Source organism: Sphaeramia orbicularis, chromosome 14 (assembly GCF_902148855.1).
Source record: "Sphaeramia orbicularis chromosome 14, fSphaOr1.1, whole genome shotgun sequence".
Classification (NCBI taxonomy): domain Eukaryota; kingdom Metazoa; phylum Chordata; class Actinopteri; order Kurtiformes; family Apogonidae; genus Sphaeramia; species Sphaeramia orbicularis.
The window spans coordinates 32,801,369-32,826,824 of NC_043970.1; the positions used below are offsets into that span (position 1 = coordinate 32,801,369).

General features: G+C 39.7%; 3 protein-coding genes across 3 annotated transcripts in view; 1 reads left to right on the plus strand and 2 right to left on the minus strand.

Annotated features, from left to right (window-relative positions):
- pds5b (PDS5 cohesin associated factor B) overlaps positions 1-11,177 on the minus strand; it is a 30,346-nt gene extending 19,169 nt beyond the window's left edge. The window contains exons 1-6 of the mRNA XM_030154033.1: positions 11,077-11,177; positions 5,576-5,703; positions 4,940-5,143; positions 3,310-3,396; positions 1,677-1,774; positions 333-459 (exon numbers count right to left, since the gene is read on the minus strand). Of these exons, the coding sequence (XP_030009893.1) occupies positions 333-459; positions 1,677-1,774; positions 3,310-3,396; positions 4,940-5,143; positions 5,576-5,683 (624 nt within the window). The 5' untranslated portion in view covers positions 5,684-5,703; positions 11,077-11,177. The remainder of the gene's footprint in view (positions 1-332; positions 460-1,676; positions 1,775-3,309; positions 3,397-4,939; positions 5,144-5,575; positions 5,704-11,076) is intronic.
- A 4,272-nt stretch (positions 11,178-15,449) lies between these two features.
- zar1l (zygote arrest 1-like) lies at positions 15,450-17,072 on the plus strand. Its single transcript, XM_030154036.1, has 4 exons — positions 15,450-16,177; positions 16,302-16,394; positions 16,487-16,561; positions 16,790-17,072. Exons 1-4 carry the CDS (start codon positions 15,629-15,631, stop codon positions 16,931-16,933), a joined length of 861 nt encoding a protein of 286 aa, XP_030009896.1. The 5' UTR covers positions 15,450-15,628; the 3' UTR covers positions 16,934-17,072.
- A 292-nt stretch (positions 17,073-17,364) lies between these two features.
- Positions 17,365-25,456, minus strand: part of fryb (furry homolog b (Drosophila)) — a 54,900-nt gene continuing 46,808 nt past the window's right edge. Inside the window, exons 61-68 of the mRNA XM_030153717.1 lie at positions 25,014-25,218; positions 23,779-23,928; positions 23,546-23,644; positions 23,348-23,431; positions 23,008-23,025; positions 22,690-22,800; positions 21,690-21,925; positions 17,365-20,105 (exon numbers count right to left, since the gene is read on the minus strand). Coding sequence (XP_030009577.1) covers positions 19,847-20,105; positions 21,690-21,925; positions 22,690-22,800; positions 23,008-23,025; positions 23,348-23,431; positions 23,546-23,644; positions 23,779-23,928; positions 25,014-25,218 — 1,162 coding nt within the window. The 3' untranslated portion in view covers positions 17,365-19,846. The remainder of the gene's footprint in view (positions 20,106-21,689; positions 21,926-22,689; positions 22,801-23,007; positions 23,026-23,347; positions 23,432-23,545; positions 23,645-23,778; positions 23,929-25,013; positions 25,219-25,456) is intronic.

Here is a 25,456-nt window from a genome sequence, read left to right on the forward strand (position 1 = left end):
ATGTTCAGGATGATCTCTGTCTGTTGATGATGGATGAATTCTGTAATTACTTGTAATTTGCTCAGAGGAATTCCATCGGAAGTTTCTTTCTAACGCAGTGCCTGCACTACCTGTTTTCACCTGCAGGGGTCTCACTGAATGGCAGTGCATAGAAAATGTCAGATGGAGTCTACTGCCAGTGTAAACTTACTCCAATTTGTCCTGATCTGTTTCCGTTCGTGGCAGCTCTGATCTTCACGTTTCGCCTACAGTATTTGTGTGTGTACCTTTCAGAGTAGATGTTTGTGTATTTAGTGCATGTCCATTCACACGCTCATGTGCACATACTGTACCTTATGTGCTGGCACAAGGTTGACCAACACTGTGTCCAGTAGCTCCTGAGATACAGTGTCACCCTCACAGATGATGGAGCTCATCAGGTCCACCATATGCATGTGCACCTTCTGATTGTGGCCATTGCTATGGAAATAAGGTAGATGAGGGTCAGCAGTCAAGTGTGGGTAAACTGCATGACGTAAATATGGTTTAGCTGCAAAATGCGTCAATTTCAAATCACTTTCAAAATCAAAAGTCTGGATTTGACTGAAACCAAAGCCATTATAGATTCACTCATTGATTAATTAGGATTTCCTTATTGACCTGATCGATTTGTCTGGGTAAAAAAAGTAGGCTTTCACTGGTTTTCAGCATCAGCATGAGAAAAAGCAGAAAAAGTTGTAGAGTTTTAAGCAGTGTTGAGGCAAGATTGGACGATGTCAGTGTTGATGTGAAACTGTAAGGAGGGTGGGGGTTGGGGTGGCTAGAAATAAAACAGGATGAGCACAGGGAAATGCAATTCTGATGAAACAGACAATATAGAACCAGTTTTATCTTGAACCAGTTCCCAGTTCACATCCCATTCAATAGCTCTCCTTATTGTACACTTGTGTGTTTGTATTAGCATAAAAATTCATTCATCGTGGCTCAGTTTAACTTTGACAGCAGGTAGTTTGTGGGAAAACATGTTCTTTCAGTCAGTGCATCTCTCATTTTGGAAAGAAAAATGGCCTCGCAGAAAGTGTCCATGTGAATGTGATGCACTGATCACACAGAGCGTGGGTGTGCTTGTTCAGAATGAGCTGCATTACAGCAGGTCGTAGAATGTACAACCTAGATTTGTATCACAGCAACTGCTGCGCTCAGAGCTTTCATTAACAGTCTCATTAACTCCTATTCACTCAAAGTGTCATAAACACAGGATGCCTTTCCCTCCGTTTTCTCCCTCGCTACAAATTTTTCAAGTGGAAAAAGAGCTCCTTAGATTCTTCCTACACAGAAAAATACTGTGCTGGCACAACCTTGATACACAATTTTGCTCTTGTGGAAAAGAGCCAAATTCCATGCTGCAGAATTCAGCCCTCAAGGTTGTGTACAGCAGAGTGAAATAGGGAGGGGGCATAAGAGGAAAGGAAAAAAAAAAGAAAAACGAGGGGAGGATGATCAAAAAGAAACTACTGGACTTCTACTGTGTCATTTTCTGATGTAGCAGCAGAGACCAACTGAGGTGTTAGAGCGCCACAGGCCCTCAGTTCTGTCAAAATGAGCTGCTGCAGCAAAAAAAAAAAAGGAAAGATCTGCACTTAAATACATATGATAAATGCAGATACGCTGCAGTGGGTTTCATTGGAGGAACTTACTTGATGACCTGGAAGAGCGTTCTGTAAAGCTGGGTGAATATCTCGTTGCTGTCTTCAAGTTCAAAGCAAATGTTGTAGGACTTCACCCATGCAATGTTCTGTGGAGAAAAACAGGAGGCAGCATGATAAATAGGATGCGATTTATCAAAGGAAAACAAGAGAAGAGGTGGAAAACAGCTGTGTTTGTATTGACTAAGTATTTTCACCTTTGTAACTGAAAAAGCAAAAATGAGAACTAGTTCAGGGCAAAGCACCCTGTACAAATTAATATAAAAACCAATGTGGTGAGTAAAAAGCAACTAAAAAGACTTTTCCCACATCTGATGGTTCCAATTGGTTTCAAGTAGAATTATTTTTATGCTTTTTCAATGTTGTTTAATCATTATCCACTCTTCCAAATTTTTGCACATATATGGTAATAATGATGCAAACCTGTGCACTTGAGCCCCTTGAACCCTAGGGTAAACAATATATGTGCTTTCATGTTGCTAAACGTTTTCCTATGACTGGAGAAGAGTTAAAAAGTTACTCTTTTATATTCTCTGTCTTACACCTGTTTTTGACATCGATATCACGGAAATCAACTGGGGATTCAACTTACAAATACAAAGTTAAGATCTTTACTTCTCACTCAACCTGTCTTTTGCTTTCACCACCTTCTCCAGACAGACCTCTCTCAAAAAACTCAGTAACAACAGACTACAGCAAAAAATTAAAAAGTAAAAGCACCAATCCTTAAAAATGATCAAAATTTAACTACCATTATTCATTCCGACATGTTGTTCAAAGCTTTCTGCTGCTGCCTGACAGATGAACAACCCCATCATGAGCGTCTGCTGCACAGCCGGAGAGTCATTTAGTACTTTCACTATGAATTCCCATGTATTTCCACTCTTCCCCCACATGGAAAATGAATACGGTTGTCAAATACTAGATGTTTAGATGTTAGATGTTTTCAGAAGAACAGATGTTAAATACTATGTGGAATCAAAAGTCACTGGGATGAAACTAAACGACCGACGTGACTCAGTCATTGGGTCAACAAGCCAACAAACTCAAGTCATGTACTGGTTATGGTGGTCACATTAACCCCTGAGACTATGCGAGTACATCTCCCAGTTGCCACCAATAAAGTACCAACAGTGTCAGTCAGGTGGTGAAATAGCTGTTGCTGACTTCTCTTTATTATTAATACAGTAATTCAAGGAAAGCAAAAGTGATCACACAGCGTCAACAGCATAAATTAAGTTTTATCCAAGTGCAATACAGGTACTGAACACATTATAGCGACAACACCTCGAATAAGGATATATATTTAACATATATCCTCAGTGTTCAGCCAGGATCAAAGTGCAATATATTTATCTCTACCGTTTTTTGGTTGGTTGACATGCTTGCTTTTACACTGTATATATTTACAATTTTCTTTTAAACTATTTTTGCACTACGCACCACAGGAGAGTTATCTTTTAATTTTGTTGTACATATGTATAATGACAATAAAGGCTTTCTATTCTACTCTAATTCAGAAAGTGAGAATATAAAGTGATGACATTATGCCACAACCAAAAAAAAAAACTGCATCAACCTCAACTTCCTGTATGAACAGATTTACTGGCAAACACACACATACCTCAAGCAAGTAGAAATATCTGTTGAACTGAGCGCTCTTGGTGTCCTCCAGTCCTTTCAGTTGTCTGGTGATGAACATGAAAATGTCCTGAAGGCAAGAGAGGCAGTAACACAGTGAACAGACTGCGTGCTCATCTTTCAACTACAAAACCTGGGCGTAATTAAAGCGGTGCAATAATTAAAGCAGTAGGAAAATCCTCGCCACACAAAACAATGTAGAGGCAGGTGATATCCTCGGTGTATGTTGTGTATCATTCTGTGTGGGATGTAGAGGATGACTATGGTACGAGCACAGAAAGCAAATTATGATGTATTTTTTATGATGCTGGCTCTCTCCTTCTCACAGACACACAGTAATATAAACCTCATATTGGTGTATTTCACAGAGAGCGTTGCATTATGGGTTTCAGCATCCATGCTGTTAGATGAGTGGGTTTAAAGTCTATTTATAGTCATTCTCCAGCACTACAAGTGTTCACTTAGTTCATTCTAACCTGCAGGCGTTTGAGTATCGTGCCTTGCTGCTACAGTGGAGTCATGACAACAAGAAAAAAACAAGTGTTCACAGATGAGCTGGAGTGTAAAGTGCCACCTGTCAGAGCCAGTGAACACACTGCTGTAACACAGCGAGTTTACATAGTTATGTGTCATAATTTGTTAAGGAATACCTAAATGTATGTTAGAGGTCCTGTTGTGTTCACAAACTTGCCTCTGTGCCATTTCCCACTTGTTTGTTTGTTAGTGTCTAATTAGTTGAAACAGATGACAGCATGGCAGGGAAGGATACTTAAATGTATCATGGGGGTGTGCGCATGGGTCAGCTGGTTTCTGTCCTACTTATTCAATAAGCAGTCCTACTCAGTGTAGAAAAAAATCCCTTCACACACTGACCTGTATGCAGAGTCATGTACAATTTTTACCCCAAATTATTTTTGTACTATCAGTGTTTTTGCACATGCACACATGCGCACTACATGGGTAAATTTGGTACAGCACGCAGCATGCTGGTTTTACACCTGTATTAGTTTTTACCCCCATTAACTGTGTAGTTTTGAATATCAAAATAAAGGGAAATTTACATAGTAAATGATGAATAAATGAGGTAAATTCAGTACAACAGGTTTCACTACTGGATCACTACTGGATGTTAAAATCAGAAAGAATATGGTTGCGCATGCCTGATGGTTTGGAGCATGCGTGTAATTCTTAGGGGGTAAAAACTGTACAGCGGAACGGAGTGTGTGCGACTTCTTCTTGAAAATAGTAGGCCTGTTATACATTATACATATGTATAATAAGGCTAATACGACGGTGATGATTTTTTGTATCAAATGTATAGTGACAAGGATTTTGCTGTGGTGCAGAGCCGCAGCAAAACCTTACCAGCAGAAACACAGCACTGTTTTCATTGCTTTGAAAATAAGTAATGTTACTCTTTAGAATCAGTGCTAAAATAACAGAACATAACAAAAATGATTCTAAGCAAGTAAAACTTCAAATTTAATGCAGATATAATACCACATGAGTCATGTTTGCTGCACAAAAATGAGCATTCACACTGAATATGTAACTCCTGTGATTGTTTGTACACATTACTTTCATCTGCAGCAGTGAACCCTTTATTTTCATACCTTCAGTTTATCTGGAGATGTGTAGGGCGCCTCCGGAGCATAAATCCTGAAAATGTCAGCTAGACAGCAGGCCACCAACAGACGCACGTCTTTGTCTGGGTGTTTGAGAAAGAAATCTGATGCCAGGTGGAGGGCCAGGTTCAGGTACAGCTCCTTCTCTTCCTCAGAGTCCTGGTCCATGTCCATGAAGGTCTTCACAACCATCTGGAGCGGGGGAGGGGTGAAGGACATGGGACAGAAAAAGCAAGTGCCAGAGGTGAGTAGACTGAAAGAACAGCTTTGATGAGGGAAAAAAAATCTGGTTTCAACTAAGTCAAGCACTGTTTTAGCCCAAGGTGTTGAAGTTTAACCAACATTTGTATCACTTAATAAATGTTAAAAAACTTCAAGTGCTCACAACTTCCCACTAATTTATCCAAATTTACATATCAGCCAAAGCATTTAAAGGCTCTGTAAACTTATATTTACTGAACAAAAAAATGAAACCAAACATTTGTGACACCTGAATGATTTTGATGTGATAATAAATTCCAGGATTTTGCACAAGTTTCAAAGCCAGACAGGTACCTTCTAATCAGTGTAATTGCAAAGTAAACAGAGAAATGCTGCTGCAGCGTAATGAGAGAAAACACTGACCTTGAGCCTGCGGACCATCTCCTCTTTGGAGATTTTGTCAGAGATCTCCTTGACCCCCGGGGGGTAGGTCACCTTCCCGTCTGCGGCTCGAGCTTTAGAGTGAGCCATCCTCTTTAGCTCTTCACTGCCTAAGGAGAGAAGCATCACAACGTTTGCAATAAACCACAGGAAGGCAACAGAAGAAGAGAAAGAGGGATGAAGAACACAGAAGATGTGTTGAAAGTTGAACAAAAAAAGCTATAAGAAAAGCACTCTGTTAACCATTTTGAACCCAAGGCAAATCTATTTAATTCTTCAAAGATTCAACAGAAGTCTGTAAAAGAGAAACCTCTGAAATATTCAGTGAGGTATTCACAGCACAGTAATAGCTTTCTACAAGCAGAATCTGGGATGAAATTGCAGTATTCAGAGAGCAGCCTGACTTTTCACTGAGTGCTGCTGCTGCCATTGTGCTGTACATTTCATTACCACAGACACCAGCCTGACTAGGATTACACACAATTCATGTTTAGAGCATTCACATGATGCCAAATGTGCTTTGACTTTCAATGTAGCACACACTGCTCATGACCAGATCACTGCTGCATTTTACGCTGCTCTTTGGCAAAGGCCACTAACCTGACCTGTGTCACATTACCGCCTCAATTTGTCCATTCATCTAGTAGTAAGACCATTAGAAACCTCAAATAACCACTTCTAAACTCCATGTACCATCATAGTGGCTCAGTTTTCATGTAACAGTGAAAAAAGGACCAGTCTAATGAGTTACCTAAATGAAATTAAATACATCATCTTAATCTGTGATTTAATTTACATACCATACAACAATCTGAACAGTAATTTCAGCCCCAATTACAATTTCCAAGTGGTGTGATTCATTAACACGAAGTTTTCCCTTATCTCTGTCTTTAAGGATGAGTCTGTAATTCCATCTTTGTTGCTATGATCAACTTTATCTAAATGTAATTTGCATGTATAGTATGGTTGAACAATATTAAAAAAATATATCATAATGCAATTACTTTGATGGTTATTGCTTCTGCCAAGAAATATCTTTCATGCTATTTTCAGTGGGAATAAACAAACAAAAATGATGTAATATTGGCTGGGAACTGTACCAAACAAAACATCACTCTGCTTCATTTATACATTTTTTGACACTTTTTTTTTTACCTTTTTGAGAAAAACTGCAGCAGTTGGGTTTATTGTGATAGTGATAACATTTCAATTACTTGCTAAGCTCTAGTGAGCAGTCGACTTGCTCTTGAGATCTTTGGTCCAAATCCTTTTTTTTTTGCAAAACACTGTATATGTGGTTTACAACAGTTTATTCAGCTGCACCGTGATGATTATCAGACACCACAGATGACCTTGGCTCAGCTTTCATCAATCTGACTAAAGTGCCAATACTTATAGTAGCTTTCATCTAATGTGGAATTCAAGCTACAAGGGTCAACAAAACTAAATTAAATAGTGTCTGGATACTAGGATGCTTCGATCCATACATATATGATCCTTAAGCATCTGCTACCTCGAGGCAGGAAAAAAGGAATAAAAATTAAAAATACTACATATCATTTTAATATACGATTTGTTAGTTCATCATTAACCCGATTACAAAACATCCGGCACAGGCTCCCTGCCATCAGCAGTGGAGTCAGACAGATGATCAAACAACTTATTATAGTCGTCTGGGGACAATGATGTTGTTGGCATCATAATGCTTTGTGAGTCATTTAACCGCAATGTAATAGTGTCAACATTCAGCAGCCGTAACAGACACGCTGCAGAAATTCTTCACAGGAAGTTAGTGAAAGTGTCATGTATTGAGCTCCCTGAAAACTGCACAGATGAGGAAAGCATGTAGTGAAAGGAGTTGAGTTTATTGTGTCTGACATTTTTACATTCTGGTGCTCCCTCTTTGGTAAATTAAAGATAAAAATAAGAAACATTAGCATGTGTTTACTGGTCTTCTGACATCTGATCCTCGTGTCTTAATTAGGCTAGAAATACTTTTAACAGACATCTATGCATCTTTTTCTTTGCTGTTCACTTCTATTCTACATGACAGGATCAACAAAAAGGTTTGATGACGTCCCGCTGAGCTTAGAAATTATTTTTATTATCATCAACGACAAAGTGACAGGGCCATTCAACAAGAAGGCAACTGTCATATTAATTAATAAAGTCAATAGCAGAACACAGCAACCCTAACAAAAACTGTCTTGTTTAGGCTAAATGTAAAAAACAGATTCATACACCAAACACTGAAGAATTTTATTTGCTGTGAAGCAGTCTGAGCCATTCAGTCTGCAAATCTATTAATTTTTACATTATTCATCCTACCAAATGCTGGAATGTGCATGCCTACTTCATCAGTTTTCTTCTTTACTGCCATGCAATCCAATTTTTTATCAAGCAAACAAACACATCATTCTCTTTCAATAGCACAATCCACTTGATTGTGATGAGTAATAAGCAGCTCGCCTCATTTACACTGCCATGGAACCATTACAGTAAGACTGTAATAAAATGCTGTAACAAGGTCAATGTGTGTAATTTCATGGTAAGCAGTCATGCATGGTCAAAACACACAAGTATTTTCACTGTTGATTAATCTGAGTTATTTTCTTAATGAATCTATTATTCTTGATAACGGTGGATGGAAGCCAACACAAACAGAAAACAGGACCAGCTTGTCGTCTTTTACCACATTTCATCAGAGCAGCAGTGCTTTTAAAAGCAGCACTTCCCACAAAGTAAATTTTGTCACATTTTCAGGATGTCTGCAGAAATGCCTGCTTCAACTGGTTATAAAATGTCTGGAAACTGGCTGAAATGCAGAAAGCATTGGTATTTGTATTGCCAAGTTCCCAGGGGACTTTGAAAAACAAGGCTGCACTATCCTTGTAAAGGACTACATATGTAGCGCATATAAGGCATTAAAAGAAAACGCATAATAGTTCTTTTGTCACTACTGTTCTGTTTGTTTTCCTAAAGGCGAACCGATTATCAGTATTATTATTATCATTACTATTAATGCATCAGTCTGGGTCAGTAGGTCTGCAGTCTGACAAAAGCGCTTGCTGTGGCAGATATTTAAAAGGCCAGACTGCAATGCTTTAGTTCTGAATCACAACCAACAAATTTTCTGCAGCCGTACTTGAGGTCATATAAACACACACTAGATGCACATCAGCACAGTGGACGCTGGCCGGATGCCAAGCTGCTTGATTCTGACCTTCTTTTCCACCCCGCAGCTGCTGCCAAAGATGAGTCCCATCTTTCTACCACACAAACACACAGACAGCTCTGGCGGCCAATCACAGCAGCATATTTCTCAACCTGGGGGGCCTGTCTGAGTACCATCCACCAGGGAATAATTCACTTTGAGTAAGAGGAGGCAGTAAATAATCACACATGGGCAAGCTCTCCTCTATGTTAAATCTGCTGAACATGAGCTACTTTCAACTCATTTCTGGTTTATCACAGTCAGACACATTTATCCCCTCAGTGAGGCTTTTCTATCTGCACACACACACACGCTCTCATTGCCGTCCAACCTGCAGCCCTTAAACCAACAGCTCTGCAGACTCAGGGAAGTCCTCCTAACCTGATCTGAACTTTGACACAGCCATCCTTAATGTAACCCTGTGGCTGTTTGTAAAGGTGAGAGAGATTGTCAGCAAACAGTCAAGGACTGGACTCCAGCTGGTGGTGAAGGGGAACTCACTGACCCCCAAATGGGCACACACAAACACACAGTGGAGGGAAATGAGCTGAACAGGAAACCACTGTGAGAGAGTTTAGGATAAGCAATTTCCCAAGGAGAAAAAAAAAACAAAACCTAATGGACAAAATTATCATAATGAAGTAAAACTACTAAATGTGAACCCGACAGAAAAAACACAATAGGCAAACAGAAGGAAGCACCGAAAGTACTTCAAAGGTAACAAGAATAAAACAACAAAAGATGCCGTATACCACTTCATTCACTGAATTACATATTTATGGTTATTGGGCATTTTCACCCTCATTCATTCATCACAAATAAAGCCACAGAAACCAAACTAAAGCCTGCCACTGTGGCTATGTCAAGCATGAATTTAACCAAACATAATTTAGCTCAATTTCCTCCTCAGCTGGAAAAAAATACAGCCTAAGAGCACAGAAAAACTACATTAGATCTGTAAAGAAGAAAACAAATTACCAAAGCCAAAAATTTACTTCAAGCACAAATTCTGCAAAGTGGATCCTCATGGGGCATCAGTGAAAGCAGCTTTAGAGGAAGATCATTCATAGAAGTACAATGAAAGTACAACTACACAATCCAGTACATTGGCACCCATTCTGACTCTGTTTAGCCACAATTTATGTTTCACAGTCATACAGACACATATTTCTGAAAGTACTTCTAAATGGACTAATCCGCAGTATTGATTTTGAAACGATCTAACAATCACAACCGCATTTCCCGTCAAAACAAATGCACTGCAGCACCATGAAGCTGACTGTCCTGAGTTGGTCAAATCCATCCAGTGTCCGCCTTCGTCTGTCTGTGGCTCCTGCGCTTAAAGCCTTTTGTTGTTGGCTGTATTAATAACAATAAGTGTACAGGAGACCGGCGGTGTGCTGCCTCCATCAATCACCCGGAGCGGTCATCAGAAACACACAGCTACATTCATCTATTGAGAAACCGATCGTCCATTAGTTAAATTATTCATTCAGCCTTTAAGACAGCGTCTGTACAAAAAGCAAAGCATCTTCTAGAAGTAGCTCATAATAATGGGAGTCAGAGCGAAAACCATTTAGCATCAGAGCCCCAAACGGCTTGAGTTTACAAACATTTTAAAAGAAGTTCGCGGTATTTAACACGTTTAATATATTCTTTTCCTGAACATGGGTGCTTATTGTTATGGTAAAGCAGCATGTCAAGGCCACGGACTGTGCTGGAGCCAGTGTGCCTGACTGCTGTACTGTTGACCGTGGCTAACCTAATCTAGTTAGCCGCCGCTAGCTGCTGAGCTAACTGGTATGCACATCTTGCTAACGACTACACTAGCTAGCGTAGCCAATGCTAACGCTAACGCTAACAGCAGCAGCAGCAGCAATCTCAGTGACAGAGGGCGGACAGATAGTAACATAGCCCAGAACAAATCATCCCGGTTAGCTTACGTTATGTTAACAATATCGCGAAATTAGCCACAAAGCCTCGCCGAATCATTATTCGCCCATGCTTCTGGGATATTAAGCCTAGCAAATGGGCTAGTATTCCACTAGCTAACCATTTTGCGCCGCAAGACCAGGTCAACCAGCGCCGTGAATCTGACACGGCTGCCTACAACACAGACGAGCAAGGCGGGCTGCGCTCCACCTAATAGCGCTGCAAACCCGGCTATTCCGCGGATACATCCTGGCATAGATCTGATTTTTTACAACAGAGCCTGACATTATTACTGCAGTTTAGACAAAACGAGTCGCTTATTAGTGCATTTTCTTGCCTGTAACGGTGAATTGTGATCAATCGTGTCCTCTTCTGCAGCTCTCTTCCCCCTCCTAGCTCCAAAATGGCGCCAATATGTATAGATCCAGTGCCCATGGGTAACAGAGCATCAGTGAGTGCACAGCGCCACCTATAGAAACACTGGAAGGACGGCTGATGGCTCTTCTGCTCACTGTCCTGTCACCCTGCTAATGTCATTCATCACACAGTCTCCATCCAGTTCTACTAATATGATATTCACTCTGCTGAATGAAAATGACCTGTCACCGAGTCCATAAACACTTTTTTGTGATCAGATTTTTATTTGGTTTTTCAAACTTTGAAAAAGGCAGTGCATATTAACCCTTTCATGCACAGTGGACAGTTATTCTCCAGCTGTTCTCTTGTATATTCATGGGTTTTGTTGTTTTAGTTCCAAATCAGCCAACACAGTGGACACTAATGCACCATCCCATACACTGACATTCATACCATTACTGTAACTTTGCTGTTCTAGATAAACCTGATCTGCACTAACATGTGTTGAATAGAATAGAATAGAATAGAATAGAATAGAATAGAATAGAATAGAATAGAATAGAATAGAATAGAATAGAATTTCTTTGTCATTGCACAACAAAATTAAAAAGTTCAATCGTCCTAGGTGCCATAAAAAACAAGTACAAGTAATGTATATAAAAGAGTATAAAAAACTAAATTTGGTTTTTCAAAGTTTGAAAAAGGCAGTGCATATTAACCCTTTCATGCACAGTGGTCACTACAGTGGACAGTTATTCTCCAGCTGTTCTCTTGTATATTCATGGGTTTTGCTGTTTTAGTTCCAAATCAGCCAACACAGTGGACACTTATGCACCATCCCATACACTGACATTCATACCATTACTGTAACTTTGCTGTTCTAGATAAACCTGATCTGCACTAACATGTGTTAAAAAGAATAGAATAGAATAGAATAGAATAGAATAGAATAGAATAGAGTTTCTTTATTGTCATTGTACAGGTACAACGAAATTAAAAAGTCCAATCATCCTAGGTGCCATAAAAAAAGTATAAATAATGTATATAAAAGAGTATAAAAAACTAAAATATAAAAGGAAAACCCTGATGGCATAAATATCTAAAAAGTAGCAGAAAAAAAAGAGTGTTACTAGAAGTATAAAAGACACATAAAACATCATCATATACTCTGGACAACATTCAGCATTCCACACAATTAATTAATGTCCAGCAGTATTCAGTGCAATTATGGCCCTGGGATAAAAACTGTTTTTTAGACGGTTTGTGCTGGCCTTTAGCGTCTGGAAACGTCTGCCAGAGGGTAAAAGTTCAAAAAGTGGAAAGCCAGGGTGGGTTGTATTTGTGATGATATTCTGTGCCCTCCTGAGACAGTGGGAACTGTAGAGATGGGAACTAAATCAATTGCTAATTGTTATTAGACTGTAATTAACAATTTCTTTATCAATTTTTTTTTTTTTTTTTTGCATATTATCTGCATGAAGTTAGTAAAAACTAGTATTAGAGTATGTTAAAATGTGAGAAAACATCAGATTAGCTGCATGAAAAATGTTTTTATTTCATAGTTTTCACACATTATATCACTTTCTGATGATGGGTTTTAAATACATGTTTTTTGCCTCAAAAATTAAATGCATGGTGTCCAGCTGAGTGGACATTTTTGTAACTCCATGAAAAATAGGTTCATAAAAAAAATTTCAATCACATTGGTTTTTTTTTCATGCCTAAACAGGAAAAAAACGCTCAGCTAAGGTTCTCATAATTCACGCATGAAATGGTTAATAACAAATACAAAAAATAATGACAGACATAAAAATAAGGGAACGAGAAATAAGAGAGACCACGATAGATAGATAGATAGATAGATAGATAGATAGATAGATAGATAGATAGATAGATAGATAGATAGATAGATAGATAGATAGATAGATAGATAGAAAATTATACTATTTTCTGAATGATTCAGATTCAGGTGACACATAAATTTCAAAATCAGATTTGTCAACACAACATGCAGTGAAGTTAAATCATTAGACATAAACCATTCCCTGGCACTAGTTCATTTGGTCTTTTTTAAGAAGAGTCTTAGAGCATCAGTGTATGCCGTCAGTCTGTGGAAGCTGGCCTTTTAATAGTTCATCCACAAATGTGCTGTGTACAGAGGGGTGCAGTATGCTCTAAACAGAATCAGTTTCACCTGTACAGAACAAGAAGAGAAAGTAAAAGTAAACCCCCCTTCCCTCCCACTACCCCTGGGCCCCTCAGAACTATACTGACAGTCAATAGAAACTTTGAGGTAGAAATGTCTGCATATTTCTACTTGTAGGGGGTTGTAATTATTCATTGTGGATTTATTGATGACTTAGTGGTCGGGTAGTTCAGATAATGATGAGTTGTCATGTTGTCACGGTTCATTGCACATGGGTCGGTCTCTTTGCAAAAGTGGACCGAATACACATTGAGCAATACTCAGTGGGTATCTGCACAATTTGAGGATTGGTTTTGAAGGCCTATATAAAGGCCCAAAAAAGGCCACCATTGTTAGTCCAGTGAACGGCATCATGCCACGTCTATCATGTTTACAACATCTCCGGGCACTGGGTATGGTGGAGGCCGGTTTGAGCTACAGTGATATAGCCAGGCCTATGTATGGGCTGTTCCCAACCCACAACCAGAAACCTGGTTGAACGCCACAACACCACAGGCTCTGATGACCATAGACCGCGTCCAGGCCATACCCAGTATTGACTGTTGTGACTTTGTGTTTGGCAGGTGCCATTTTCTTTTGTTAAGTTTTTTGTTTTGAAATTATTCTTGAAACTTTAGATTTTTGTTTCTGCATGCCCATATCCTAAACAAATGATTCATATGAAAAAATTCCAGTTTAGGGTTTCAAAATAAAAATTATGTCAAAAAATATGGTCTCAAAGTTTTCACTGACTATGAGTGTATAAGCTATAAGCAAATTAGGTGTCTATGTCCACTCCTGTGGTTTCCCTACCACTGAGACCCATAGATCAACCGCAGATTCTCTGACACCAATCACATGAGCAGTGGGCAACTCTAGGTAAAATTATGTCAAGAACTGTGAGAATCTAATTGCTCATTGATAGCTTCTCAGGGTGTTTCCACCTCATAGTCAATAAACATTTTGTCAACTATTACAGATATCCAAAAAATGATGTCTTTGTGTTTTGATAAAATGACCACAAAAACAGACAGTGGCCCAACACAGGTCAAGTCTTGCCCCAGTTGGATATCTTATTGCTGTAGTTTTAAGTGGAGAAAATCACAAGTGAATGACTGTTAAAGCTATTAATCCAAAATGTAAACAATTGTATACACTGTAATAATGGAAAAACATAACACTGTTTACAGATCAATACTGATTTTAGGTCTGGTATCACCCATCCTTACATTTGAGAGTTAGAATTCTGACTGCATTGAACGCAGCAGGAGTGTGTGTGTTTGTGTGAAAATGATCTCATAAATAGCTAATCGACACAATAAACTGGCAAATGCATGCATGGGCATCTTTAACACATCCAAGGCAACTGTAAAGCTATTGGTTTTGATCCCTTACATTTGTTTGCATTGACATACACTTTTCCATTAGAGCATCTGTTGGTCTGTATTATTCCTTTTCATAATCCAGTTCAGTATCTCCAATGCACATACCTGCACAAGTTCAAGGATTAGAATACATTTCTTTCATATCTACGAGTGAGGCTATTATCACTTACAGGCAACAGAGACACAGTAAATACTGATTCAAATAAAACACTGTAAAGGACGCAGTCTCTAAAAGCGTCCCACTTTTTTTTTTCTCCTTTTTATTTCCAACATTGTCTTTAGGGGGAGCTCCAATACAGAGTTCAGCATTCGTACCCTTTAAATCAATTGGCTCCTCATGTTTATGCATTACTGGGGTAATGGTTTGGAAAGGCTTGTACAAAAACATGTTTATTAAAAAGTTGTCTGAACCACAGGGCTGCAGATTAGAGAGCATTAACTTGTTTTGCAAGAGTACAGACCATTTTCTGCTGAATAATGGGGTGGCAGTGAATGCATTATGATGTAAAAGTGCAGTGCTTTGCATTTTAATTCAAGATAAATTATCTCAGAAGATGGAGGTCAAATTTCATTCATGTAATGTAAAAAGATAAAATAAAATTGCACTCAGGATGCTCTTTTTATCTGTCACGGATTAACAGAGGAAAGGTTTTGACTTTTTTTTTAACATTAAATAATTGCCTTGATTGGAAAGAGTATTTTCAGGTTAATTTTTTAAATCCTTTTTTATTGGAAAGTCCTTTGCTGTGAACAGGGTTTTTTTTTTTTTTTTTTTTAATTAAAGCCGTGAAACCAAAATGCGTTGCTGGGTCTCACATATAAAGGTGACAGTAGAGTGTTTTCTCTAAGTGCAAACAGACACTCCTGTTGTCAATTAACCAATCAGTCCTGCAACATGGCAACTCAGGCTATCGCTTATAAATCACAGCAGCAAGCACTTGGACTGGTTTCATGGCTCCAGGATGGAAGGGTTCCTGTCCACCTTCCCACCCTACAACCTCTGCGGCGTCCCAGCCTGCCCCCCGGCTCCGGGCAGCAGCTGGGTAAAGAAAGAGGGCCCACTCATGACCCCCCAGGGCCTTAACTACTTGGAGCTCTGCAAGGCCATTCTGTCCCAAGTCAACCCCACTTTACCCCCTCCCCTCAAGAAAGCCAACACCAAAGAGTGCGGTGTGCAAGTAAATGCCAAAGTGGATAAAATCATTCAGTGCTCGCTGGGTCCAAAAACTCTATTCTACCAGGAAGGCGACAATTCAGTGGCCCCCGACTCCCCAAAGACCCCGGATCTGGTCAAACCTGAGCAGCTGCGCTTCATGAGACCCGTTTCCATTTACTCTCCAGTGTTTGACCGCAGGATCCTGATGAGAAAGTTGAGCAGTGATGGTGAGAGTGGAGGGAATGATGGAGCTGCAGAACCTGCAGGATGTGAGGATGCAGATCAGACTGCTGAGGACAAACTAAAAGATTTCAAGACAACTTTTCAGCAGTCTTCTAAGGGCTCCAGCTTGCAGGTGGGTTTCCCAGTGAAAGACCTTAAACCCAGCTTCCTGTCAGTTTCCCACTCACTATACTGCAAAATTCACCTGCATCAGACTTAAACAACATTGTCCTCTGTAATATACAATTCTATTTCAGTTCCTGGAGCAGAGGTATGGCTTTTTCCACTGCAAAAAGTGCAACATCCGGTGGGAGAGTGCTTATGTCTGGTGCATCTCTGGAACCAGTAAGGTAGCTGCCAACTATGAATTTTTAATCATAGCACAGTGAATTTTCACCTAAAATCTGCATTGATGAGACTATGGTTTTCTCAATCATGTCAGGTGTATTACAAGCAGCTCTGCCGGAAATGTCAGGTAGGGTTTAACCCTTACAGAGTGGAGTCCATCCTTTGCAAGGTACACGTACTTGTCTTTCAGCAAAAAAAAAACAAAAACCTGTTGTATCTGACCTAAAATATGTAGCCTTCACATGTTGTACAATTCTGACGTTAATACTCATTTCTGACTTTGATCATTAAAACTTGTTAAATATAAGCATCATTACAACAATGATCTGTATACATTTGACCTCCATGTTTGATTCTATAGCACTCATTCTGCCATCTTCATCTTCCTCTTCCTCAGAGTTGCTCTCAGACCTGCTGCAGCTGTGACAAGAAGCAGAGACACATCAACATGAAGAGGCCACACCGTCAGGACCTCTGCTGTCGCTGTAAGGGCATGAGGTTGTCCTGCGATGCCACCTACAGCTTCAAATACATCATCTGAGCTCATATGGATTCATGTAGACCCCTGTACAGTTCAATGGCCCACTACTCTGTTCCGTAAACATACAGTGTACTTGGAAGTTGCCTCCAGTAATGAACTTTAAGAGATTTGAATATTCTCCAACCAGCGAGTAGCTGAATCTTTGGGTTTTTTATTCGAAGCAACTTCTTAATGTTTCCCATATTCATCCTGGTGTTTAACATGAAATTATTTTTGTAAAAAAATAAAGGTCATCAAATAAATGTATTGCATTTCAAAAGCTGACTATCTTTCTACATAGTTTATCTCATTTGTGCATAGTGCTAGAATAAATACTGTAACTCTGCTCTTCATACTATTAAAAGAGGTTAAGGGCAGAGAAACCTACTCTGAAAACTGCAAAACAAATCTAATTTCAGTGTTTGTGTCAAGTGGAATCAGCGAACTGCTCGTTTCAGTTTTGATATGTCTTTTACTTTTTTGACACCGACTTGTACAGAGCATCAACTCAAAAACAACTTCACAAAGGCTGTAAAAGTATTTACAAGGTGGAAAAAAACAACTACAATCTTCATCTAAAAAGCTTTAAAAATGTGCAATTTCTTATTTGGCATGCACACACACACGTCCTCCCACACACAGGAAAAAAAAACATACCCCCATGAGCTTAAAGCTCCCTTTTGTACCTCATACAAACATATCTTTCAGATAAAATATGATTCTGTTAATAAATATTTCAAACACTCCATACAGTACACAGAAGATGCATGCATGGCAGTTTGATTTCAAAGAACAAACATCAATATAAAACCTAAGTTGAATGAGTGTTGAGTTGTAGCTGTTTAGATATAAATAGGAAAAAAGATATTTGTACAGCAAAGGGCAAAGAACTGCTAGAGGGGAGTCACAAAAACAGCTAACGCAGGAAGTGTTTGACTTCAGTAGTAGCACAGGTTTTGTTCTGAACATTGACGACGGGTGCTGAATGTCAGCATTTCCCTTATGTGTAAGGCTAACTACAAACAACACACAAACATATTCTACAATGATTGTGTGCCCATAAGTATTAACAGGATACAGACAGAGACAAAAATATTTGTGTGTATACATGCACCATCCTCGCGGCATGTGAACACCTAAGGTCAACGTGTTACAGTGTAGGACAGTGAAAAATATACAGTGTGTACACTCACTAATGATGCTACAACTAGCCACAGAGGGAGTGTATGCTGTGCACAGATAACAGCATGATTAGTCTACCAATGTTTACAACAGTAGTCAGAAGATAGCTGGTTCACTGATACAGAATATAAACAGCAAGAACAGCATCAGGAATTACGCTTCAATATCCTGCATCTGCCCCCTAGCCTATCAGTCTTTCAGTCAGTCTGGAGTAGTCAGACTTGTAGGGAGCAAAAGAGATGCTAGTACAGTAGAAAGCATTCAACTGGGTCATGCATTGCACAATTTCCTCCAAGAGAGGTCTTAAAACAGTAGACACGAGTGCGAGAGAAACGTTACTCCAGGTTTTGGCTTTTCCATCTTGGTGAAAATGATGCCTTTTCTCTCACAGTAACAATAATAACAACAACATCACCTCCTTTCTTTGACACTTTAAAAAATATCTAATACCAAAAGTCCATTTAGTGCAATAGCAAAAACTCTACCAGTGATCTTAGAGCAGCATCACAGGTAGTGTCCACATGGTCTCTTGTGATATTAACGGGCAGCTCGTACGTCCACCCTGGAGGAAGGCGTCGCAGTCAAGTTTGTTCAGGTCTTGAGTACCTCTGGGAAGCAGGTTCGAATCCAGGCTATTCACAGGTCCTCAGAAGCAGGAAGATTAGACGCTGAAGGGTGACTTTTAAGCAGGACTTAAACTAAGAGCACATTGACTGTACAACATGTCCGGTTTAAAGTGAAGCTCACATAAAGTCACATCAGGTTACGTTTATCAGCAGGCAGCAAGAACACTCACTGCTTTAGAAAGTGTCAAAGGTCCAGGTGTATTTAAGATGTCCACTTTTTTGGGGACTTCAGGCTCATCAAGAATAATAGGTTTATAGCGACGGAAGCTTTAGCTGCGTCACTGTTCTGGCAGGCAAAGTTTAACGTCTCAGGTCTGTACATCTGACGGTTCGGTCTTCAGGAGCCCCCCCACGTTTAGTATAGGCAGGGCAGCGTGTCCCACCTTCCCCAGGTAGCGAGATAAAGGTGTAGCGGCGTCACCGAGAGAGCAGCAACAACCCCACGCTGCAGCTTCACCTGTGGGGGCGGGACAGGGTGAGGGGGGTGGGGGAGCAGGAAGAAGGGAGGAAGAAGGGGCGGGGCCACGGGTTAAAACGGTTTCATGGCCTGAGGGTGGGCTGGGGTGTTTGTAAGGTGAACGGGGGAAATGAGGGAGATGGGAGCCTGGAGGGGGAGCAGGTGATGCGTATTTGTCGCAGTGCGTGATCAGGGTGGGCTCTGAAGCTACAGTAGGGAGTGCATGAGGTGAATGTGGAGATACGAGGTGTCTGTTGAAATGTAGAAGTGGTGAACTGTGAGATGAATGTCCTCTGAAAGGATTGTAAATGTGTTCACGAGCGTAACTCCTCCCTGAATCTTGTTTGCGCGGCAGAGTAAAATAAGGTTCACATGCTGTGTTTGATGAGAACAGGTCTGGAGGGTTGGGAAAATCCAGTAAGGAGAACTCAGAGTCCACAGTGGATGGGGATGATGAGCGCTGAGGGTCTGGGTCTAGCGGTGGGAGGGGCGGGAGGTTTGGATGAGCCGGGGCAGCAGATACACAGGAGGAGGCAGCGGCCACGTGTACGGGTGCTGGACTTCTTCTGTATGGTCCACCTGATGCGACGGATACTGCGGCGGTTTTGGAAGGGTCATAGGGTGTAAAGGTGGAGGGGAAGGAGGGGGCGGGGGGCTCCTGAGGTCCTGTCAGAGGCTGGTCCCGGAGGCGCTGGAGTCGGGGAGGTAGGTTGTGACGACCCGGTAACCCTGGGCGCGGCGGATCATGTCGCGGATCTCCCCGTTGAGCTCCAGCAGCTTGGAGCAGATCAGGGTCAGGTCCTGCCGGGATCCGACCAGGGCGATGGTGCCGGTCTGGCCCAGCGTCTGGTGGCGGAAGTAGACGTTGAGGAGAGTCTGCACCTCGCTTTCTGAGCTGCCGCCAAACACGCCATTAGGCCACTGCCTCCTGAAACACAAACATAGGGAGGAATCAGTACATGTGTGATGAGGAAAAAACAGATTATTGTACGACATATGCATCTGCCACGCATCGTGTCATGTTAAAAAAATGTGGTGTGTTCGTTAATGGAAAATGGAAAATGTCAGTGCTCCTACACACTAGACTAGACAGACTGCATTGTGTTGTCACAGTGGCAATACAGGCTACGTGACTGAAATAAACGCAGTACATGTAGAGCATTATTTATCAGTCATCTGAATTAAATGTTCACTACATCAAAATTTATGTTAAAAGTTATTTCTATCTCCATTTAGTGTAACATTTCAGAATATGAAAGAATGTTTCTGTTTTTCTAATATACATAAACTAAGTTGTTGTGTGCGTTAACATTCTAGCTGTACTTTTATTCTGTTCCAATGCTAAGTTAATTTTAAGAAACACAACTATTTTCCATACTCTCTTTTCTTTATTTCTACAATTATGCAGACCTGGATTTTACTGAAACCCAACTCCATTCTGCATAGTATCCTTGAAATATGGTGAAGTAATGCTGACATATTTTTAACTTAAATGAACACACTTATTAATATTAAATCTTTCAAAATGTATCATATAAAAGTGTAAAGGTTGGACAAACACAGACAGGATTGGACAATGCCAGCCCTAGTAATGCACGTTATGTCAGGTCAAGAACTCCACCAGCACTTGTTGTATAGAAGAACTTAATTTCAGTTTATATAAACGTAGAGTACTAATAGGGGTATTTGTACTCTCTACATTTGCTGTCCTAAAAGGGCATTAGCCCCGTCTTTAACTGGACACTCCCCTTGTCTCTCTGATAACATGATACAATGACCTAGTCATGTCCAATCCATCTTTGCATTTAGCTCACTGGTTGCTCGGTGGATGTACAGAAATGTCTGTTCGCTTGTGCTTTTTTCATTTTTCATTTCATTTGAGATGGTTATGTAATTCCTGATGATGCCCTCTAGTTGAAACGCCTTGGCCTATATTTAGAGTGAAATAAAGTTATTATATACAACAAGTGCTGTTGGAGTTCTTGACCTGTAATTGGTTTTTCTTCTTCTGCATACACCTTGGAAACAGGTGAAGTTGTGCCAGAGCCTTCTATTTAGGTTTGCACAGTATTATGTCAGCCTGATGATGATGATGTTTATTGTTTCATGTTTATATGGTTATGCTACTGTTTTCTTTAAATGTTGAAAAAGTCTTTCACCCTCTTAAAATAATTCCTTAAGTCATTTTTTGATAAAAATGACTTTTTGCCTAAATCATCTCCTCATGATGCTGACCACGTCTGGTAAAATGGATTCTCAGTTGAACATGTGATTCAACCCCATAAGATAACTGCATATGTTAAGAGTGGGATTGAGGCCTGGTAATGTTGTTTTGTGTTTCCGAAGAAATCTGAAAAAATGACTCAGGCAGTTATTTTAGATAGATGATGATATATTTTGGAGGTTTTCTGGACTAGAAGGATGAATGACAGTTTAAAGCCTGAATCTAAATTAAAAAAAAAAGTTGAAAACAAACTAAAAACATCATTATTTTGGATAATCAATGTCTCACCTGCACTCTTGGATGTAGCGGACAGCTTTGGTGAACTCGTGGTTCTTAAGGCACTCCAGTATGGCCTGCACAGCTGCCTCTGAGGTGGGGAAGCTTGGCACCACCATGGCTGCCACCTGGCTGGCGTGTGCATGAGTGTGAGCCAAGTGTTTATGTTCCAGGTCGCTGGCTACGGCCGCCTCCGCTGCCTGCAGGCTGGTCTTCAAATCAGTAAGCTCTCGAGACATGTTCAGCAGCTAGGGGTGGGAACCAAACAGATGGAGGCTCAGTGTGTTCATGTGAATTTTGACGTAATCGCAGACGGATCATTTATATCATTAGACTCATTACCCAGGATTCACTTTAGGGGCTGCTAATGTAGAAATGCGTTGTCTGGTCAACAGCATTTAAAAAATACCAAAGAAAAATACTATTTGTTAACAGTAAATGTTGATAAAATTTACTCTGACAGCAAAGTACTCTCTCATGTGCTATATGGTTGTTCTTACATCACTGAGCCTGTTTACATGACCATAAAAACACGACAAATGGGAGTACTCAGATAATTGTAATAATTTACATGCACTTCAGAAATGCGATAATCGAAAACCCTGGTTTAGACGCTCCAGTCCATTATCGGATTTCTTTCGGAGTACATATGTAGTGATAGTAGACTTCCTGTTATTGTTCTAGTGTCTAGTGTTATTTTCTGTGATTTAACTGTGGTTACACATGTGCAGAAAATAACTAACTAACTAACTAACTAACTAACTAACTAAATAAATAAATAGGATTAACCTGTATACATGCAGGGAGACATCGGAGTTATAAGGACAAATCCAGGGGTGTTAATCTGATTTGACATAATCAGATTACTGCCGTTATCTGATCAAACATAGATTATCCTATTTACACGATCACTTGAATAATCTGATAACTCCAGAAACTGGATAATAATTGGAGTATTGGAAAGCATGTAAACAGGCTCAGTGTTGCTTTTACAAGCTCTGAATTATCTTACCTCTGGCACGGAGCTGACGGCATGAACTTGACCTATGAGCGTGCAGTAAGACTGGAACAGGAGGAGAAGCTGGAAATGCAGTTTATAGAGCCTCTGACAAAGCTCCAGTTGCTGAAAGAAGAAATAAAATGAGTGAGTTTTGTAAAATTCAGAGAAAATATGCAATTGCACAGTCACATACAAGTACACACTAACACACATGCATGCAAAGGCATTAAAACAAGACTAAAGACTAGTAGACTAGTGCAAAATAGATAAAGCAGCTTATTTAAAAAGAATCTAAGGCAGTGAAGAGAAGAAACTTGTAGGAGAACTTACAGCAAGAGACTCCATTTGCTAGACAGCGAGAGAGCATGTTAGGGCGTCAGAGTGAGGTGAGAGGAAGACAAAGCATCAATCAAACACATGCACAGCACAGTACAAACCACGGCTATTCACAATCAATTTGAGAATCAGTTGGATTATAAAAACCCAGCAATTCAGATTTTCTTAATTAGTCACTGGTACATATTTCAAAATAGAGAATTCACACACAAAACACATGCAAAAACAGCAAAAGTGTCACCAAATCTTAGAGAAGCAAAGAGAACATTTGGACACGTGGCGAAAACTTGAGAAAAAGTTTGACTCGTGTGTTTTTTTTTCCATCTGCCTTTACCTTCTCCTCTGAGTCTCCAGGTTGGCAGGTTACCACACTGTCACCGGGGCACCTGGGAAATGTGTCCTTACAATTCCTCAGCCACTGAACAAGAAAAGTCAGAAAAACAAGGTGAAGGATGCTAAATATTCTGTCAATTAATCTGTAAATGGATGAAAAACCTGAAGCATCATCATTTTATTGACTAATGTGAAGTACCGATACGGCTGCCTCTTCTTTGGTGTTGTACGTATCCAGATACTCCTGAAGCTCCAGTGCACTGAACTTCATCTTTTCGAGGAGACCATAAGACATGATCTGGAAAGAAAAGTCCAAGTGCATTAAGAGCAGCCTGAAATCACTGCAAAATGATTTTCAAAGGAAAGATGACTGATATGATTACTGACAGCTCATCTTGAATCGATTACTGTGCGTTTAATGGTAGTACTTACAGTGTCAGCATCGATGTAGATGGTGGGACAGTCTGAGCATGTGGTGAGCATCTGTGAGGACCTGAGGAACTTTGATCCAATGCCCCTGAGCCCCTCGCCGAGGTAAGTGGCCACGTCAGTTGTCAGGGTGCAGAATTTACCCTGAATGTTCTGTAAAAGAGAAGAAATGTTAATCCCTGATGGTTTTTTAAAACCACATTTGCTTTTTTGTCTGTTCATTCAATGATAGACAAAATGAGCCCTGAGTGGGATCTGAAAGAATGTAAATGCTAAATTACTGAGTGAATGAAAGATTTATGATAATGGATAATAAAGCACTGATGTTACTGAACCTGTTTTAAAAAAACTTTGGCTCTATCAGTTGGAACCCACAGAAAAGCACAACAATGTTACATCATTTTAAGTCACAGTCATAGTTAATCAGCCACATTATCTTAAGCATATGGAGAATTCAACAGCTTTTTTTTTTTGATTTCTCAAAAGTTATTTCTTGAGCTCTGTAACTGATGGCTCAACAAATCTATTGCACCATGTTACTCTGATTTTAAAAGAGACAACAGAAATGAATGTTAGAACTATTATTATTATTATTATTATTATTATTATTATTATTATTATTATTAATTATTTATATTTTTAATAATAATAAAATGTACTATTGTTGTTTCATATTTGCATGACATGGGTGAAAGTATTAGAACGTTGTCCAATGTAACCAGCAGAGGGTGCCAAACTCCATATGTTTGTCAGGTTTTCATCACTGCTCTCCTGTCACTCCTAGATAAATGGGAATGTATTTAGAATATGGTAGAGGGCTTCACACAATGAAGTTATAAGTTTTGGTTCATACTGTGATGTGCTACTGATAATATTTTTTTTAGATTAATGTGATATCAAATAGGTCGTTGTTCCAAAACGTCTCCATTCACTTTTCAAATGTGACTGTTTGGTGCATACAAGGATATTTTAGCCCACTAAAATTCAGTTCCTGCTCTACTTTATTCTGTATCAAACTGCACCTCAGTTTTTGCATTTTCACTAAACAATAAATCTAAGAAAGTAGTCTATGTTAAAATGATGATTATCACCATTGTATAGACTTTTGAAATACAGAAATTATATATATATACATATACATATATATATATCTATATATATATATATATATATATGTATGTGTGTGTGTGTGTGTGTGTGTGTATATTTATTTATCCTCATAGTGACTGTTGATTTACCTTAAACAGGGATGAGAAGACTTGGAAAGTGTAGACGGCACAAGACCCGTCTGAGTCAGTAACGAGCTGGTTTATATGGCAACGCCACGCCTCCTCAGCATCATCGCACACTGTGGGCTGGAACGCTGCCAAGATGGCAGAGAAAAATGGAGATGGTGGAGGAGGAAAACCCAGGTCTTCTAAATCATCCACATCATCACGTAAGCTGGGAAAAGAGAAAAGTCAAATATCATGAAACACAAGTGAACTGCATGAACACAGAGAAAGACACTACTTATGGCATTAAATCACCTATTCACAGATGAACCCCGTCATCTTATATATAAGTATGGATTTAGAAATGGTCTTATGAACACTTTGTTGTGAATTCCTTTTCTTCTTCTTGACAGCTCACTTAGAAAAAAGCTGTTCAGTATATGTTCTGTTCTCTTGTGGGTCTGTGA